Source organism: Carassius auratus, chromosome 22, assembly GCF_003368295.1.
Source record: "Carassius auratus strain Wakin chromosome 22, ASM336829v1, whole genome shotgun sequence".
In the NCBI taxonomy this organism is placed as follows: Eukaryota; Metazoa; Chordata; class Actinopteri; order Cypriniformes; family Cyprinidae; genus Carassius; species Carassius auratus.
In genome coordinates this window covers 5,805,637-5,821,551 of record NC_039264.1, presented here as the reverse complement: position 1 = coordinate 5,821,551, position 15,915 = coordinate 5,805,637, and the positions used below count along the sequence as shown (strand labels likewise).

At 39.0% G+C, this 15,915-nt stretch overlaps 3 protein-coding genes across 4 annotated transcripts; all 3 read right to left on the bottom strand.

Annotated features, from left to right (window-relative positions):
- Positions 1-2,213: 2,213 nt before the first annotated feature.
- On the bottom strand, positions 2,214-7,859 carry LOC113039481 (glutaminase kidney isoform, mitochondrial-like). Of its 2 annotated transcripts, XM_026197373.1 has the most exons (18): positions 7,365-7,859; positions 7,123-7,222; positions 6,457-6,578; positions 6,225-6,354; positions 6,069-6,148; positions 5,829-5,992; positions 5,689-5,747; positions 5,230-5,262; positions 4,819-4,877; positions 4,107-4,173; positions 3,970-4,020; positions 3,705-3,881; positions 3,303-3,434; positions 3,111-3,203; positions 2,910-2,971; positions 2,735-2,811; positions 2,573-2,636; positions 2,214-2,493 (listed from the first exon to the last, which is right to left on the bottom strand). In XM_026197373.1, the coding sequence occupies exons 1-18, from the start codon at positions 7,655-7,657 to the stop codon at positions 2,337-2,339; spliced, it is 1,920 nt and encodes a 639-aa protein (XP_026053158.1). In that variant the 5' UTR covers positions 7,658-7,859; the 3' UTR covers positions 2,214-2,336. The 2 variants fall into 2 exon arrangements, with proteins under 2 accessions (XP_026053158.1, XP_026053159.1); XM_026197374.1 differs by lacking the exons at positions 7,123-7,222; positions 7,365-7,859 and having other exon boundaries at positions 5,829-5,984; positions 6,225-6,373.
- A 769-nt stretch (positions 7,860-8,628) lies between these two features.
- On the bottom strand, positions 8,629-12,029 carry LOC113040775 (retinol dehydrogenase 7-like). Its single transcript, XM_026199030.1, has 5 exons — positions 11,950-12,029; positions 10,336-10,685; positions 10,007-10,265; positions 9,733-9,896; positions 8,629-9,434 (listed from the first exon to the last, which is right to left on the bottom strand). Exons 1-5 carry the CDS (start codon positions 12,027-12,029, stop codon positions 9,214-9,216), a joined length of 1,074 nt encoding a protein of 357 aa, XP_026054815.1. The 3' UTR covers positions 8,629-9,213.
- A 233-nt stretch (positions 12,030-12,262) lies between these two features.
- LOC113039486 (retinol dehydrogenase 7-like) lies at positions 12,263-15,141 on the bottom strand. Its single transcript, XM_026197379.1, has 6 exons — positions 14,994-15,141; positions 13,930-13,995; positions 13,520-13,845; positions 13,191-13,449; positions 12,917-13,080; positions 12,263-12,618 (listed from the first exon to the last, which is right to left on the bottom strand). Exons 2-6 carry the CDS (start codon positions 13,944-13,946, stop codon positions 12,398-12,400), a joined length of 987 nt encoding a protein of 328 aa, XP_026053164.1. The 5' UTR covers positions 13,947-13,995; positions 14,994-15,141; the 3' UTR covers positions 12,263-12,397.
- Between the last annotated feature and the right edge of the window lie 774 nt (positions 15,142-15,915).

Genomic DNA, 15,915 nt, shown 5'->3' with positions numbered 1-15,915 from the left:
AAGTGGCTCAAACACCTCGTAGAGCCGTGGGAGAAATTTGACCAGATATGTCACAAATCCGATTGCACAGCATTGAACAGCCTTCACATCCTGTGGTATCGGCATTGCCAGAACAGCTTTAATTTGTTTCTGGGTTGATCCGTAAGCCTTCTGCTGATAATATGTGTTTTTGAACTGCAGCTTTTTCTTGCTCAGTCGGAGTTTCATGGTTTTGCAGCGATCCATTAGTGATTTTTGTCGTGATCTAACCTGGCTTCTGAATCCGAGTCACTGCAGCCAATGACCAATATGTCATCTGCAAAGGGCTCTATGCCTTTGAGTCCCATTAACAGCTTGTGTTGCTTTCATTGATAGATTTCAGGTGCCACTGAAATGCCGAAAGGAAGTTTACACCATCTCATCCGCCCCTTGGTGTCCGGAAAGTTGTCATAAAACTGCTCTCATTGTCCAGTCTATAGTGTGAAAAGGCATCACCAACGTCCGCCAGCCTAAACAGACATGCTTTGGGAAGTTTATACAGGATGCCCTCCAGTGTTGGCATGTGGTAATGCGATCTTTGTAGTTCTTGATTCAGGTGTTTTGGGTCTATACATATCTTTATTTTGTCTGGCTTGGCTATGACTACCATGTTGCTGATTCATGAGGTAGGTTCAGTGGCTGATGTATCCGTCTCTCTTGTATTTATCAAGCGGATATTTTAGGCTGGCCTTCAAGGCCACCAGCAAGTTCCATGGTGCACATTGCACAGGCAACACGCTGCTGTCGAGCACAAATCGGATCTCTCCTGGGACAGAGTTGACTGGGGTTGTTAAGCACGTCATTGAAACTGCAAACTAGCTGTTTCTGAGAGACGTGTCTGACCATGCAACAAGTTCGTGAAGCTCCTTTGGTATGGTAAATTTCAGTCCTGCAGCCTTGTTTAAAAAACTGTAAAAAAGGTTCATCAACTTCCTGCTTGCAACAACCAAATATATACCTTTTAACATAATTAAACACTCCAAACACTGAATAATGTAAAAAAAAAAAAAAAAAAAATCAGGTACAAGCAAAAGGTTATGTAAGGGGCAGAACAAATGTTTACAAGCTGAAACCTCTGTTACAGTTTCTGATATGTGAATGTGCTATAGTGCACGTTTAATTTATAGATGCAAGTGGCCTATATAATATCCAACCAGATCAACCTTGATGTTGTACTAAAATACAGGCTGCTCATTGACATTTGGCGTCATAATAGCACTACTATGCAGTTCCTAAGGCCTTCTGAATCGGGTTTCATTTATTTGGATATTTTATGGGTGGTTGCAAGGCTGTTCTAGATTGTTGTTGGGTTATAGATTTATGTAGGGTGACTAGATTTTAGTTTTTCAAAAAGAGGACAGTAGGGGGCGGGTTGCAGGCTTGAGTATTTGCTGGTGAACAGATCCGGAGCTCATTGACAAATATCTTGTTAGATGTGCTCACTTAACACTGAGTGCGTGTGATCGCGAAATCGAAAGTGAAAGGAAACAGCAGAAACGCTCATTTAAAGAGCGGCTCCCTGATGCACGAAAAATTAGATACAATATTAGAATTTTTAAAGGAGTTGACACAAGAATCGCGGGAGCAAAACTTGTTGCGGGAGCAGTGGCAATGGTGAGAGATTCAGCAAGAGGGAGATTGACCTCATACCTAATTCCCCCGGGACTTCTTAGTTTACAACAATGAGTGCAAGCTAGATTAAAGTGATTATTACGTTTTGAATATTGATTTTTTTTTTACATAAACGCATCGATTTGTTACAGGAGGCTTTTGGGTGAACTAACCCTTTCTTAAAAAACAACAACAACAACCGAGTCCTGGACATTTTTTCACGCATCGTTGTAGGTCCAAAAAGAGGACATTTCCTGGGAAAAGAGGACGTATGGTCACCCTAGATGTTTTACATATAGAAGGCCTTATTATAACCTTTTTTAAAACCTATAGTGTGGCAACATAATAAGAAAGAGAATATTATCAGCATAAGATTCTGTTTTGGCATGGTTGGATTTGTTTATTAGTCACAAATACTGTACACTCTACACTGTATAAGTCAATTCAATATAGTGCTTATACATATAGTCAAAGCACTTTACAGTATTAAATAGGAAATTAGTGTGCATTACCAAGGAAGTTTCCAAGAAGATATGTCAAACTACAATATATAACAAATTATGTACAAATATTTAATATTACACATAAAAATATAGTTCGCTTTTTATCTCTGTCCAGAGAAATTTCCATGTTAGTGACCTTATTTTAACAATATCTAATTACATAATCTATAGTCTTAAATAGGGTAAATTCACAGCAGATTACTCTCATCCCTCCAGAGATGAACATTTGGATTGATGACTATGGTTTTCTCTGTCAGTCTGAGATGTTTGCAGACTGTAGGTTTGCTCATATTCCTCCAAGACCTTCACCACATCCTCATGACCGAACTGCATGGCATCATCCCGAGGAATATTTCCCCACCTGAATAAGAGACATGAGGTCAATTATCACCAAAAGGAAGAAGCTGAAGGTAAACATGGAAAGAAACAGGACTCTGTACCGGTCTTTCACAAAAGGGTTTACTTTGCAGGACTGCGACAGAAATAGCACAACATCCATGTGACCTAAAACAGAGAAGACATAGATTTCAAATTATGTGCATGATTAATAAATCATGTTTGGGACAGAAAGATTATTTTATGTTTGCAGAAAATGATTCTACCCTCTGCAGCAGCTATGTGAAGAGGTGTCCGAGAGTCATAGTCCTTCAGCTCCATATCCATAGATGAAAGGGCAAACCTGAGGAACAATGGAGAAAGAGGGCAATGAGCCATTTATATTTCAGTAGCATTCAAAAATTTGGAGTAATAAAGACATTGTGAAGTATATAAAATGACCTTCTCAGAGCTGAGACATCTCCACTGTGGGCTGCAAACATCAGATTCACCACTGATTTATTCTAAGAAAAGAAAATACTTTTGTGCATTAATTGCTGAAACTATTAATCAGTCTAAAACAAGGGCTTAATATAGGGTATCTTCTCAACGTTTGGTGTTTAAAATTGGTTGATGTGAAAGCTATTCTAATTTTAGATTTACCCTGTCATCACCAGACTGTCTGCGAGGGTCCTGCTTCTTCAGAAAGTGCCTCAGATTATCGTAATTGTGGAAGTTGAACATAGACACCAGTTCCTAATTATGGAAGGGTTACAAAATTAGTCATTTAGACTAAATTTATGATGGAGAATTTAAAAAGAGGGTGTAAAACCAACAGGACGATAACAGAAGCACCTGACAGAAGCGAATTCCACGGACGCTGTTCCCAAATTTGTCCACAGGGGGCGACCAACACATGACACCCATCACGTTCGGCACCACCAGAAGAACAGCGCCAGACACACCGGATTTAGCAGGTAATCCAACCTGACGTGTTGGTAAATAAAGTCATATGGTTCATTACTATGACAAGTGTCAGTACGATTAAAATAATTACAATTTGTTACAAAAAGCTATCAGAAAAGTTTTTAGTATCATATTGCGTAAAAGTTTTCAATAACTAGTGGCTACACAAAATCCTAATAAATTTTCACTCTTAAATGTCCTTTCAAATAAGCCATTTTCTGAATAAAAATTATTTAAACCGGACTGAAAGTCATACAATTCAAGCCATGTAGAAACAATCCTTTTACGCACATGGAAAGCGAACTGTCCCGAGTAGTCGTACATCCCGCAGGAGTGCATGAGACTCAGCGTGTTTCGTACGGCTTCTGTGCTCAGAACTCTCTCTCCTGTGATTGGACAGATGCCTCCGTTAGCCAGTGTGGCGGCCATTACACTGCCAGACTCGCACGTGACCTCTATGGCGCACAACTTTTTGGGACAGAAAGGAAATTCTGATGGGATTACCAGAAGTATTAAATGTCTGATTTAACAGTGAAAAAATGTCAACTGGACCTACCTGGAAATAGAAGTCCAGTGCGTCTATCATATCCGCCCCTACAGGAAAACACTGTAAAAAGGACGTCATAGTTGTGTTTGCATAGAATAAACAACACCTTTTTAGTTTGCTTAATTAAAGCATGCTAAAGTACAAACTTTCTTCTCTTTTAGGTAGTATCCTATTGCGTAGTTTCTGTCTCCTGTCTCCTTCTCGGACTGGAACCTGTTGAAACGGAAATTTAACTTAAAGGAACACTCCACTTTTTTCTCCAACTTCCCAAGAGTTAATAAATTGAGTATTACCATTATTGAATCCATTCAGCCGATCTCCGGGTCTGGGGATAGCACTTTTAGCATAGCTTAGCATACATCATTGAATCCTATTAGACCAGTAGCATTGCATTCAAAAATGACCAAAGAGAATCAATATTTTTCCTATTTAAGACTTGACTCTTCACACTTGACAGTTCCTTGATTATAACGCCGAAATTGAAGTCTAGTTCCCAATCATATCGGCCTAGAAAATTAATTTTCTAGAAATCAATTTCTGAAAATCATCTTTTAATTTTCCACTGGTCTTAGTTCATGATATAACTACAGAAGAGTCCATCTTAAATAGGAAAAATACTGAAACGCTTTAGTCATTTTTGAGTGCGATGCTACTGGTCTAATAGGACTCAATGATGTAAGCTAAGCTATGCTAAAAATGCTATCCCCAGACCCAGAGATCGGCTGAATGGATTAAAAAATTGTAAAACTCAATTTATTAAATCTGGGGGAGTTGGCGAATGATCCTATTTCCAAAAAAGGTGTTCCTTTTAAGTCAAGGTGCAAAAACTTGTGCAAAATGATAAAGTGAAAAACATACGTTGCGTTGCTGAAGCCCACATACTCCCTGCCTGTCATTTTCTTCACAAACTCCATCACCTGTGAAAGTGACTCAAGACAATTAATTTCTCCATAGACTTGTTATAGAAAACAGACATTTTATAGAACATACATTTTACAGATGCCTAAAAAGACTATATTTTCAAGGAATAAAAACTGTGGAAAAGGATTTCAGTCTTTACCTAAAACAAAGCTACTGTATGACTTTGTAATATATCTGAAAAGCCGTATGCACTACTTGTTTATCCTTTTGGATTTTAATAGCCTTGCTTTCATTTTGTTAATTGTCTACTTTTTGCTGCATTAAAGGAATTAATAATCATAGAAGTTCTGAAATACATTAAGGTTGATTCATCTTTTTTATGGCTACATTCCTCAGGTTATAACTTACATAGTCAAACTTCTCGGCCTTGTTGACACCTGGCTGTAGAAAAACAACAGTAAAATTTCAGCAAAAGTAATGAATTTTATGCTTTCTAGGCTGTACTGAAAGCTCTGGTAACCTAGAAAGCACAAGTCACATACATCTAGTGTAAAGGGCACTTTTAATAGACTGGATTTAGTCCAGACCAGTAATACTGCTGCTCATAGCGTCACAAGGTCAGTCTGCTACACGTGCAGCAGTTGCACTGGGTCTGTCCACACAGAGCCGGATTCTGGGTCAAAGGTTTGTTAAATCAATCTCATTCTTGGCCCTATCTGCATGCCAATACATGTGCGTATATCAGTGTTTGTCTGGGAGTCGTGCAGAGCTGATAATCAGACAAACAAGAAAATACTGTTAACACAAACCTACTCAACACCAAAAAAAATCCGCCAGAAAAAAATAAATAAATAAAAATTTGTATACCTTAATAAGTGAACTGATGACAATTGCTCCAGCATTGACCATGGGATTATGAGGTTTATCTAAGAACAGAAAAACCACTCCGCTCAAGTAATGAATTAAATTATTGTTATTATTGTAAATAAATTAATTTTCCCACCCACTTTCTTCATCTAGGGAGAGTTTGTTGAATTTGAATCCGCTGGGCTCCTTCCCTACGTAGTGGTGAATGCGCTCCGTGCCGTGCTCGTGTACAGCGATGGCGTATTCAAGCGGCTTCACGCATGACTGCAAACAGAACGGCACCTTTGTGTCTCCCACTGAGTGTCTGAAATCAAAGAGGGTATTTAAAAAAACAACAATTTCATATTTTAGAAAAACTGGCGTCAGATTTATACATTCACCTTTGTCCATCCACTGTGCAGAGAGAAACACCCCAAAGATTAGGACTGAACTTGGTCAGATGTGGAATGTATTTTGCAACCTAAAAAAGAAAAATTATAGGATTGTATAGGTAGCTATACAAATAAGTGAGATAAATGGATTAAAAACATCCCTACCTGTCCATCATGTTGAAGTTTTGATGTGTAGTAAATATCATTTATTACACCCACAAATGCCTCAAATTCTGGAATGATAAACTTCCGTCTGAAAGCGAGACTCAGCAGGACTATGTTGCCACCCACACACCTGTCGCGATATTAGAAATCTTCGCAATCTGTAAACTACCAAGTATTCCTTTTCTGCAGGAAGTTTGTGAATCTGTATTGCCTGACCTCATCGAATACTCACTTTCGGAACAGCTCACGGTCCATCATGACTTCACCGGCTGATTCCTGGACAGCTTTGCGAATCTTTTCCATGCAGTCGCGCAATCTGGGGTCAGAGGTCAGAAGGCCGGTGCTTTTCACTGCCTGTAAGACGGGAAAGATACTGTTCTGTCTTTTCACAATCATTCACAAATTTACTTTGTGTAATGCCATTGTGCAATGCATTTGTCGCGCAAACATTAAACACTAATAAATGTAAACAAAACAAGACTATGAATAAACAATAATCAAACATAAACAAAATAAAAAAATCATCCTCCTGGCAAACTGAAGATTTTTATCTAATAAGAAAAAGCATCTCATTTATATTATACTGTTTATTGATTTTCCTTATTAATGATTACATAACTGATGACACAAACCGGTTCCACAAAGTCTGGATAAACGTTTGTGTGTTTTGTCCCAGACTTTTCAGATTTCAGGAAACATAGGGGGTTGATGTTAGTAACTGAGCACACAGCATGCCACTGAGTAAATGTAGGACCTCCCCGCTGTTGCCCATATACAGTGTTATTATAAAGTTAGCAGACTAGGAAAACTGCTAGTGCAAAGATTTTAAAATCCAGTTAAAACTTGTGTGTATATGATTATACATATGTAAATAAATAAAATTAAAATAAAAACTCACAGCAATGAAATGAGACACAGGAACTTTTTCTGCTCCTTCAGTTATAGTGTAGAAAAGCATGTCCTCTACTCCAGAGAACAGACCTTTATTGGTCACTTGTCTGTTTTAATCAAACAAAATTAGTATGCCAACACCAGACATACTGTAGTTCAGGTATTTCAGTTTATTAGCATATTTATCAAACATCTAAGTATGCATTATTGTTTTTATATACGATTTCATTTATCCTACAAGTTACTCACTTTTTCGAAGTAGGTAGATCCGCGGATGCACGAGCGATAAATTCTTGACTCGCGTGAATGCGCGAAGATAAACTGAACGACCTCCGCGTCACGTTCTGACATGTTGAGCTGCTTTTTGCGATGTCTTTCGCCAGTAAACCAACAACTCCGACGTTAGTCAGTCGTAGGGTCCTGAAAGATATCATCATTAGACAAAATCTAAAGTTTAAAGCGTTAAAACGGGAATTCAATCTATTCCGTGTCTCAAATAACGGTGCCCAGAGTCTCGCGCGGCTGTTTGTTTTGAGGCGCATGAACAGGTGCGCGTGGAATCCGGTGAACGCCAGAGGCACTTTATCAACACTGAGGGCAAGTCCACTGTCACGGATTACTAGATAACTATAACTTTACTGTTAAAACATCGGGGGAGGAGTGACTTCATGCCATGACGTTAGACAGCACGTTTTGAAATGTTTATAAGCTTATAGCCTACATTTCATTCAAATCATCATAGCACAGAACAAACAGTTTAATGAATGATTAATGTTCTCTAAGAGGGATTTTAAGTAAATAAATATGATACATTTTAAGTATATTATCTCAGGACTTTTAAAGAGTATGCTAGCTGTCCTACTGAAAAAACAGCATCAAAAACGAAAAGTGCTTAAACCAGTCCAGGTAGGTTTTATGGCGAGTTCAGCTTGAAACAGTAAACCAGCATGCTGATTTAAGCAGTTTTTCTTTCTTTCTGTGAAGAGATTTGTGCACAGAAAATGTTCTTATAACATTTATTGAATCATGTTTATACAGTTATATTAACTCAATCTCCCTGCAAAACAGTAATTCTCACAGTTTCGTACAAATATAACGCCAAAAGTCAAAGTAGGTGGCACTTTAGCAACACATCTACATTAGATGACCAACAGGCAAAACTGGTGATGCAGTTTCAAGGCACATTGTAACTATGTATAATGGTTCATAAATATACAAAATTACTGATAATGTTAAGTTACCAGATAACTTTGCATCATAAATGCACTATTAAATTCACAGTGTTTATAAACTCTAGTTACTTCTAGCACATTTCGACTGCTTGGTACGACTCGGCTTGGCATGGTTCAGTATGGCACAGCACGGCTCGGTGTGCGTTTCCACTGCAGTTTAGTACCGCTTTAGAGTGGGTGCGATTATTCTGTTTGTTTTGACGATTTGTGCTACCTTGTCAGATTTTGCTTCCTTCAATTTATTGCGATAAAGCGGAAAGTGCGATAGCGAAAAGTGATATTAATAAGGTATTAATAAAATATTAACTTGTACACCTACCCCTTACAGTACCATAAATACTAATCTGATCGGTAGCATTATTTGTCAGCATTATTATTATTTGTTGAAAAAATTAGTCATTACGTGTTGTCCCATCTAGCTCTCACTCTCCCATCTCCGCTCCTCTGCTATCAATGAGAAGAACATCTGAACGTCCTCAACTGACAACGAAACAACCATTTTTGGGGTTGTTAAAAAAAAGGTTCACTCGTTCAAAACAGTTACGTTCGATCTCTTTCGCTGGCAGTGGTTCTGTTGTGTCTCTGTGACGCAGGTAGTGACGATTCTCTCCAGCCAATCAGTGATCAGTTTAAGAATCATGTTTGGTAACGGTACGTTTACTTGGAACCCCAACCGAGGTGGTACTAAAAAACTTACCAGGTGCTGTATCCAGTAGAAAACCCCCCAAAAGTGAACCATACCATGCCATAACAGGCAGTGGAAAAGCGCCATTAGTAAGACCCAAAAATAGAGTGTCTATAGTGTATCATAAGAGGGAAATGAAATATAAGAGTTAAACATATGTGGCCCAAGATTACTACCAAATCTAGACACTTTTTGCAGGCTTTGGCAACACCAGCTTCAGCGCGATATCTACAACACAAGCAGGCATGTAAGACAAGGGAATCCACAAGAGCTTGGCGTCCCAGCCTGCGCTGTAGCGTGTTCTTGGGTGGACGGCCATCAGGGCATGTTCCATGCAGTTGGTCACTTTACTGAGGTCAGAGTCGCATATGGTGTTCATGATCAGCCTCTGGATATTGATGTCTGGAGAGACAAAGAGTGTCTAAATAGACTATACTCTTAAAAATGAATGTACGTCACTATGATTCAATGTAGAACCTTTAACATACTTGGAACTTTTCAATGCATGAAGGGTTCTTATAGTGGAAAAAGTTTATTATATGTTCTTCACACTGTGGTGCTTTAAACAATTGTTCACTGAAAGATTCTTTGGGAAACCAAAAATGTTTTTTTTCTGTTGCATTATAAAATGTTTATTGTCAAGACTATTGAAAGAGAATGGAGAAATGGAGAAAAGTAGTAATTTGCGTAAATAGCATACATTTATCCAAGTATTTGTCTCCATAGCTCTCCTTCACTTCAGGGGTCAGTTGGTTCCAGAGGCGATGAAGTTCCCTCTCGATGGGCTCTAAGCTGGTCACCTGAGTCTTGAAGAAACCAGGTTCAATGATGCACACATTGACCCCAAAATTTTGGATATCCCTCCTGAAATTACATCAAAAGGTATTCTATTAATAATAAACGTAGAGGTGGTTTCAAAAGTCAAAACTGCTGGAAAAAAAGACAACAACTAAGTTTTGATTGAAGTGTGATACCTGAGACAATCAGAGAAGCTCTCCACTGCGAACTTTGAGATGCAGTATCCTCCGCCGTTAGCTGCCACTCTTCCCAACACTGACGCCACATTCACCAGTCGTCCACGGGCCTTTTTGACAAGAGGCAAGAAGTCCATGGTCATCTCGATCATGCCAGTCATGTTGACTTTAAGCGTACTTTGGAAGTCTTCGATTTTCATCCACTCTGACGGACCCATGGGAAGGGAGCGTCCTGCGTTGTTCACCAGACCCCAAAGTCCTAGAAAGTTGGGAACAAAGATGTCACACTTGTTTCTAAATCTTACTGTGAGGTCTCACCTGAAACAAACCTTTATCTCCAACTTCTTTTTTGGTCCATTCCAAAGCCTTTTGAATGCTGGCCGTGCTGGTCACGTCCAAGATGCAGGTCTTCAGGTAAGGTCCTGTCGCACTCTTCAGATCTTCTGCACCCTTTTCCGTGAAACACCCGGCTAGGACGCGGAAACCACGTTTGTCCAGGCGCTTGCACAGTAGGTATCCGAACCCAGAGTCGCAACCGGTCACAAAAACGTGTTTCTCTGAGACCTTGGTGATCTCCAAGTTGTCCCGGTAGAACCACACCAGAACCCATAGCAGCACAAACGCACCCAAGACATATGTGCACGTGCAATTGTTACTGTAAGCACAAAATGCATACAAACTGTATGTAGTCTTTAATCAAAATCTAAAGTTTCAAGCGTTAAAAGGGGAAATCAACCTATTCCGTGTCGCAAATAACGGTGTCCAGAGTCTCGCGCGGCTATTTGTTTTGAGGCGCATGAACAGGTGCGCGTGGAATCCGGTGAACGCCAGAGGCACTTTATCAACACTGAGGGCAAGTCCACTGTCACGGATTACTAGATAACTATAACTTTACTGTTAAAACATCGGGGGAGGAGTGACTTCATGCCATGACGTTAGACAGCATGTTTTGAAATGTTTATAAGCTTAGGCTACATTTCATTCAAATCATCATAGCACAGAACAAACAGTTTAATGAATGATTAATGTTCTCTAAGAGGGATTTTAAGTAAATAAATATGATACATTTTAAGTATATTATCTCAGGACTTTTAAAGAGTATGCTAGCTGTCCTACTGAAAAAAACAACAACAACAACATCAAAAACGAAAAGTGCTTAAACCAGTCCAGGTAAGTTTTATGGCGAGTTCAGCTTGAAACAGTAAACCAGCATGCTGATTTAAGCAGTTCTTCTTTCTTTCTGTGAGAGATTTGTGCACAGAAAATGTTCTTATAACATTTATTGAATCATGTTTATACAGTTATATTAACTCAATTTCCCTGCAAAACAGTAATTCTGACAGTTTCGTACAAATATAACGCCAAAAGTCAAAGTAGGTGGCACTTAAGCAACACATCTACATTAGATGACCAACAGGCAAAACTGGTGATGCAGTTTCAAGGCACATTATAACTATGTATAATGGTTCATAAATATACAAAATTACTGATAATGTCCAGTTACCAGATAACTTTGCATCATAAATGCACTATTAAATTCACAGTGTTTATAAACTCTAGTTACTATTAGCACATTTCCACTGCTTGGTACGACTCGGCTTGGCATGGTTCAGTATAGCACAGCACGGCTCGGTGTCGGTTTCCACTGCAGTTTAGTACCGCTTTAGAGTGGGTGCGATTATTCTGTTTGTTCTGACGATTTGTGCTACCCTGTCAGATTTTGCTACCTTCCATTTAAACAGATAGTAGCATAATTCGATAGCGAAAAGTGCTACCTAAAAGATTTTGCTTTCAACATGATATTAATAAGGTGTGAGGCTGTATTAACTTGTACACCTACCCCTTACAGCATTGGTAGCATAATCTGATCGGTAGCATTATTTGTCAGAACACCTCTGCCGCAACTCCTGAAAAAATTATTCATTACGAGTTGTCCCATCTACGTTAGCTCTCGCTGGATCCACTCCTCTGCTATCAACGAGAGGAACATCTGTACGTCCTCAACTGACAACGAAACAGCCATTTTTTGGGTTGTAAAAAAAAAAGGTTCACTCGTTCAAAACAGTTGCGTTTGATCCTTCACTGGCAGTGGTTTTTTGTGTTTGTGATGCAGGTAGTGACGATTCTCTCCAGCCAATTAGTGATCAGCAGAGTTTACGCATCATGTTTGGTAACAGTATGGTTCACTTGGAACCCCAACCAAGGTGGTACAAAAAAACATATCAGGTACTGTACCCAGTTGAAACCCCCCCAAAAGTGAACCGTACCGTGCCGTAACATGCAGTGGAAAAGCGCCATTAGTAAGACCCAAAATAAAGTATCTATAGTGTATCATAAGAGGGAAATGAAAGATAAGAGTTAAACATATGTGGCCTAAGATTACTTCCAAATCTAGACACTTTTTGCAGGCTTTGGCAAAACCAGCTTCAGTGCGATGTCTACAACACAAGCAGGCATGTAAGACAAGGGAATCCACAAGAGCTTGGCGTCCCAGCCTGCGCTGTAGCGTGTTCTTGGGTGGACGGCCATCAGGGCATGTTCCATGCAGTTGGTCACTTTACTGAGGTCAGAGTCGCATATGGTGTTCATGATCAGCCTCTGGATATTGATGTCTGGAGAGACAAAGAGTGTCTAAATAGACTATACTCTTAAAAATGAATGTACGTCACTATGATTCAATGTAGAACCTTTAACATACTTGGAACTTTTCAATGCATGAAGGGTTCTTATAGTGGAAAAAGTTTATTATATGTTCTTCACACTGTGGTGCTTTAAACAATTGTTCACTGAAAGATTCTTTGGGAAACCAAAAATGTTTTTTTTCTGTTGCATTATAAAATGTTTATTGTCAAGACTATTGAAAGAGAATGGAGAAATGGAGAAAAGTAGTAATTTGCGTAAATAGCATACATTTATCCAAGTATTTGTCTCCATAGCTCTCCTTCACTTCAGGGGTCAGTTGGTTCCAGAGGCGATGAAGTTCCCTCTCGATGGGCTCTAAGCTGGTCACCTGAGTCTTGAAGAAACCAGGTTCAATGATGCACACATTGACCCCAAAATTTTGGATATCCCTCCTGAAATTACATCAAAAGGTATTCTATTAATAATAAACGTAGAGGTGGTTTCAAAAGTCAAAACTGCTGGAAAAAAAGACAACAACTAAGTTTTGATTGAAGTGTGATACCTGAGACAATCAGAGAAGCTCTCCACTGCGAACTTTGAGATGCAGTATCCTCCGCCGTTAGCTGCCACTCTTCCCAACACTGACGCCACATTCACCAGTCGTCCACGGGCCTTTTTGACAAGAGGCAAGAAGTCCATGGTCATCTCGATCATGCCAGTCATGTTGACTTTAAGCGTACTTTGGAAGTCTTCGATTTTCATCCACTCTGACGGACCCATGGGAAGGGAGCGTCCTGCGTTGTTCACCAGACCCCAAAGTCCTAGAAAGTTGGGAACAAAGATGTCACACTTGTTTCTAAATCTTACTGTGAGGTCTCACCTGAAACAAACCTTTATCTCCAACTTCTTTTTTGGTCCATTCCAAAGCCTTTTGAATGCTGGCCGTGCTGGTCACGTCCAAGATGCAGGTCTTCAGGTAAGGTCCTGTCGCACTCTTCAGATCTTCTGCACCCTTTTCCGTGAAACACCCGGCTAGGACGCGGAAACCACGTTTGTCCAGGCGCTTGCACAGTAGGTATCCGAACCCAGAGTCGCAACCGGTCACAAAAACGTGTTTCTCTGAGACCTTGGTGATCTCCAAGTTGTCCCGGTAGAACCACACCAGAACCCATAGCAGCACAAACGCACCCAAGACATATGTGCACGTGCAATTGTTACTGTAAGCACAAAATGCATACAAACTGTATGTAGTCTTTAGTTTGTTTCCTTTGTGTTTTGATTTTAATCAGACACATTCTTACCTCAAGTACTCGTACATCGTTTCTGCCTTCTGAGTGATTCTGCGAAAGATGTTTTGTAAACAGTTGCTTTTTGGTAGAATGCCAATGACGTAAAAGAAAGAAAAAACACAACAATGCAGGTGTAATTATGAAGCGTCAGGATGCAATCCCAAAATCCAACAAAAACCAGTTCAAAAAGGTACTGTGAACTACCACAAAAAAAAAAAAAAATTCCACAAATTGACTCAGAACTGGTAAGACCTGTATGTTGTGATGACGCCTTTGGAGGCTTATCGAACATTATTGACCCATGCGCACTGCTCCTCTTGGTTCTAGATTATGCAGTCACAGGGCGCTAACATGAGTAACACTGTTGTTTTTCAGAGCACATGAGAAATCTTGAGCTAAGGCTCTTATGAAACAAAGGGAGCCTTGGTATCAGCGTAACGGTTTAGAGAATGCTGTTAGATTGAAAACCCTGTAAAACCGAAACACAAACCCTATTAGCTACAGCGACTAATTAGGAAAGAGAAAGGCTGAGGATTCATCTCTGTGCTACAATGCAACCAATAAGACAAAACCAACCATTTGAGCTCCTATATGCACATTAAGCTTTGAGGTATGTACGCTAATTAATTATTGAAACAAACAGGGCTGCATCAAATATTATTAATGTGCTTTCTGATATTAATTGCATAAATTTGTATATATACAATACTTTGCAACTAATTTCCAGATTATATGACATTGCTAAAGAATCTAAGTGGAAATAACCAAAACTTCTAAACCAATCATACCATAGTCCCGAAAAATAAGAATATGTTTTAGCAAAACAAAAGTCAATTATTTTAACAAATGTCGTAGTACATCAAATTAATACTCACATTAACCTGATTAATAATTCAAGATAATTACATTTCACATGTTTTCAAGTAAAAAATATATTTTAAAAACAATACCCTTTTTTGGTAAATAAAAACTTATTTAAAAATACACATTTAAATACATATGAATTCACTGTCATTGAGGATAAAAAACAAGAAATTCTTCTTCTATCAGATAAAGTCGTCAGTTATCAGAGTTACCTTTTCCCTTCTTGGCTCTGGAGCTGGAGGTCCTGAACGTGTTTGGTGAGTGATCTGAAGTGGGTCTGCGTCTTTATCCCTAAAGCTGATTCTATCAGCCAGAGCCACAATTTCTAATCTCCAATCCCACTGTATTGCTGTTAGGCCTTTTTTTGTGTGGCTTGTGTAAGCGTGAGCCACAAATAGCTGGGCTGGGAGGAACTTTTGAGGAGAAATATGCCAATTCGCTTTATTTTTAGGTTAATCGAATCGGTTTTTGGGAGGTTGACAGGACACTTAGGCAATGACAGGAGCATCCAGTGATGCCAGACTGGGACATTTTTGTCTACAGTAGTTTTAAACAATTTCTATTTTTGTTCAAATGATTATATGTGAAGTTTTTATGGCCTCCTAAAAATGGAGAGACTACATTAAATATGAATACTTATTTTTTTTAAAACAATAATAGTTCGAAATTAGAATATACAATTATATATCGTAAAGGTCTCTGTGCAATTTGTAAAAATGGTATCAATTTCCCAGCAGTCACTTGTATAATGAAAACTTCTGGAGAATTATGTGTCTTCCTCAGGGTCTGGTGAGAATGTTTTTCCTTCTCCGGCCCCGGTGTGAACCTTGGATCACAGAACCAGACCAAACCAAATAGGCTTTTATATTTTTACAACTAATTTAATAAAGATTTCCTTGCTCTGCTCGGGACATAGTAAATTGGAACTGAATTTAGTTCTGAATTGGATTCTCATCCATCTATCAAAAATGGTAAAAAAAAATTGTCTTATAGACCTAAAACCATTTTATGCAGTCCCATGGGGCCAACATGTAAAATCTGGATTTAAACCAGCCACATTCTGTTCTTGCTATCCATTTTCTTAGTTTTATATTTTACTCTGTCCCCTTATGTTAATCCTGAGGCAGAAAGCCC

Coding starts and splice junctions, on each gene's coding strand:
- LOC113039481 (XM_026197373.1), bottom strand. CDS start 7,657: ATGCGCCTCAAAACAAACAGCCGCGCGAGACTCTGGGCACCGTTATTT. Junction 4,021..4,106: donor ACTACCTAAAAGAGAAGAAA/GTTTGTACTTTA, acceptor TCCTTTTTACAG/TGTTTTCCTGTAGGGGCGGA. Junction 3,882..3,969: donor CACTGGACTTCTATTTCCAG/GTAGGTCCAGTT, acceptor TGTCCCAAAAAG/TTGTGCGCCATAGAGGTCAC.
- LOC113039486 (XM_026197379.1), bottom strand. Junction 13,450..13,519: donor AAAAGAAGTTGGAGATAAAG/GTTTGTTTCAGG, acceptor CCAACTTTCTAG/GACTTTGGGGTCTGGTGAAC. Junction 13,081..13,190: donor AGCTTCTCTGATTGTCTCAG/GTATCACACTTC, acceptor ATGTAATTTCAG/GAGGGATATCCAAAATTTTG.
- LOC113040775 (XM_026199030.1), bottom strand. CDS start 12,029: ATGGCTGTTTCGTTGTCAGTTGAGGACGTACAGATGTTCCTCTCGTTG. Junction 9,897..10,006: donor AGCTTCTCTGATTGTCTCAG/GTATCACACTTC, acceptor ATGTAATTTCAG/GAGGGATATCCAAAATTTTG. Junction 9,435..9,732: donor AGACAAATACTTGGATAAAT/GTATGCTATTTA, acceptor TTGTCTCTCCAG/ACATCAATATCCAGAGGCTG.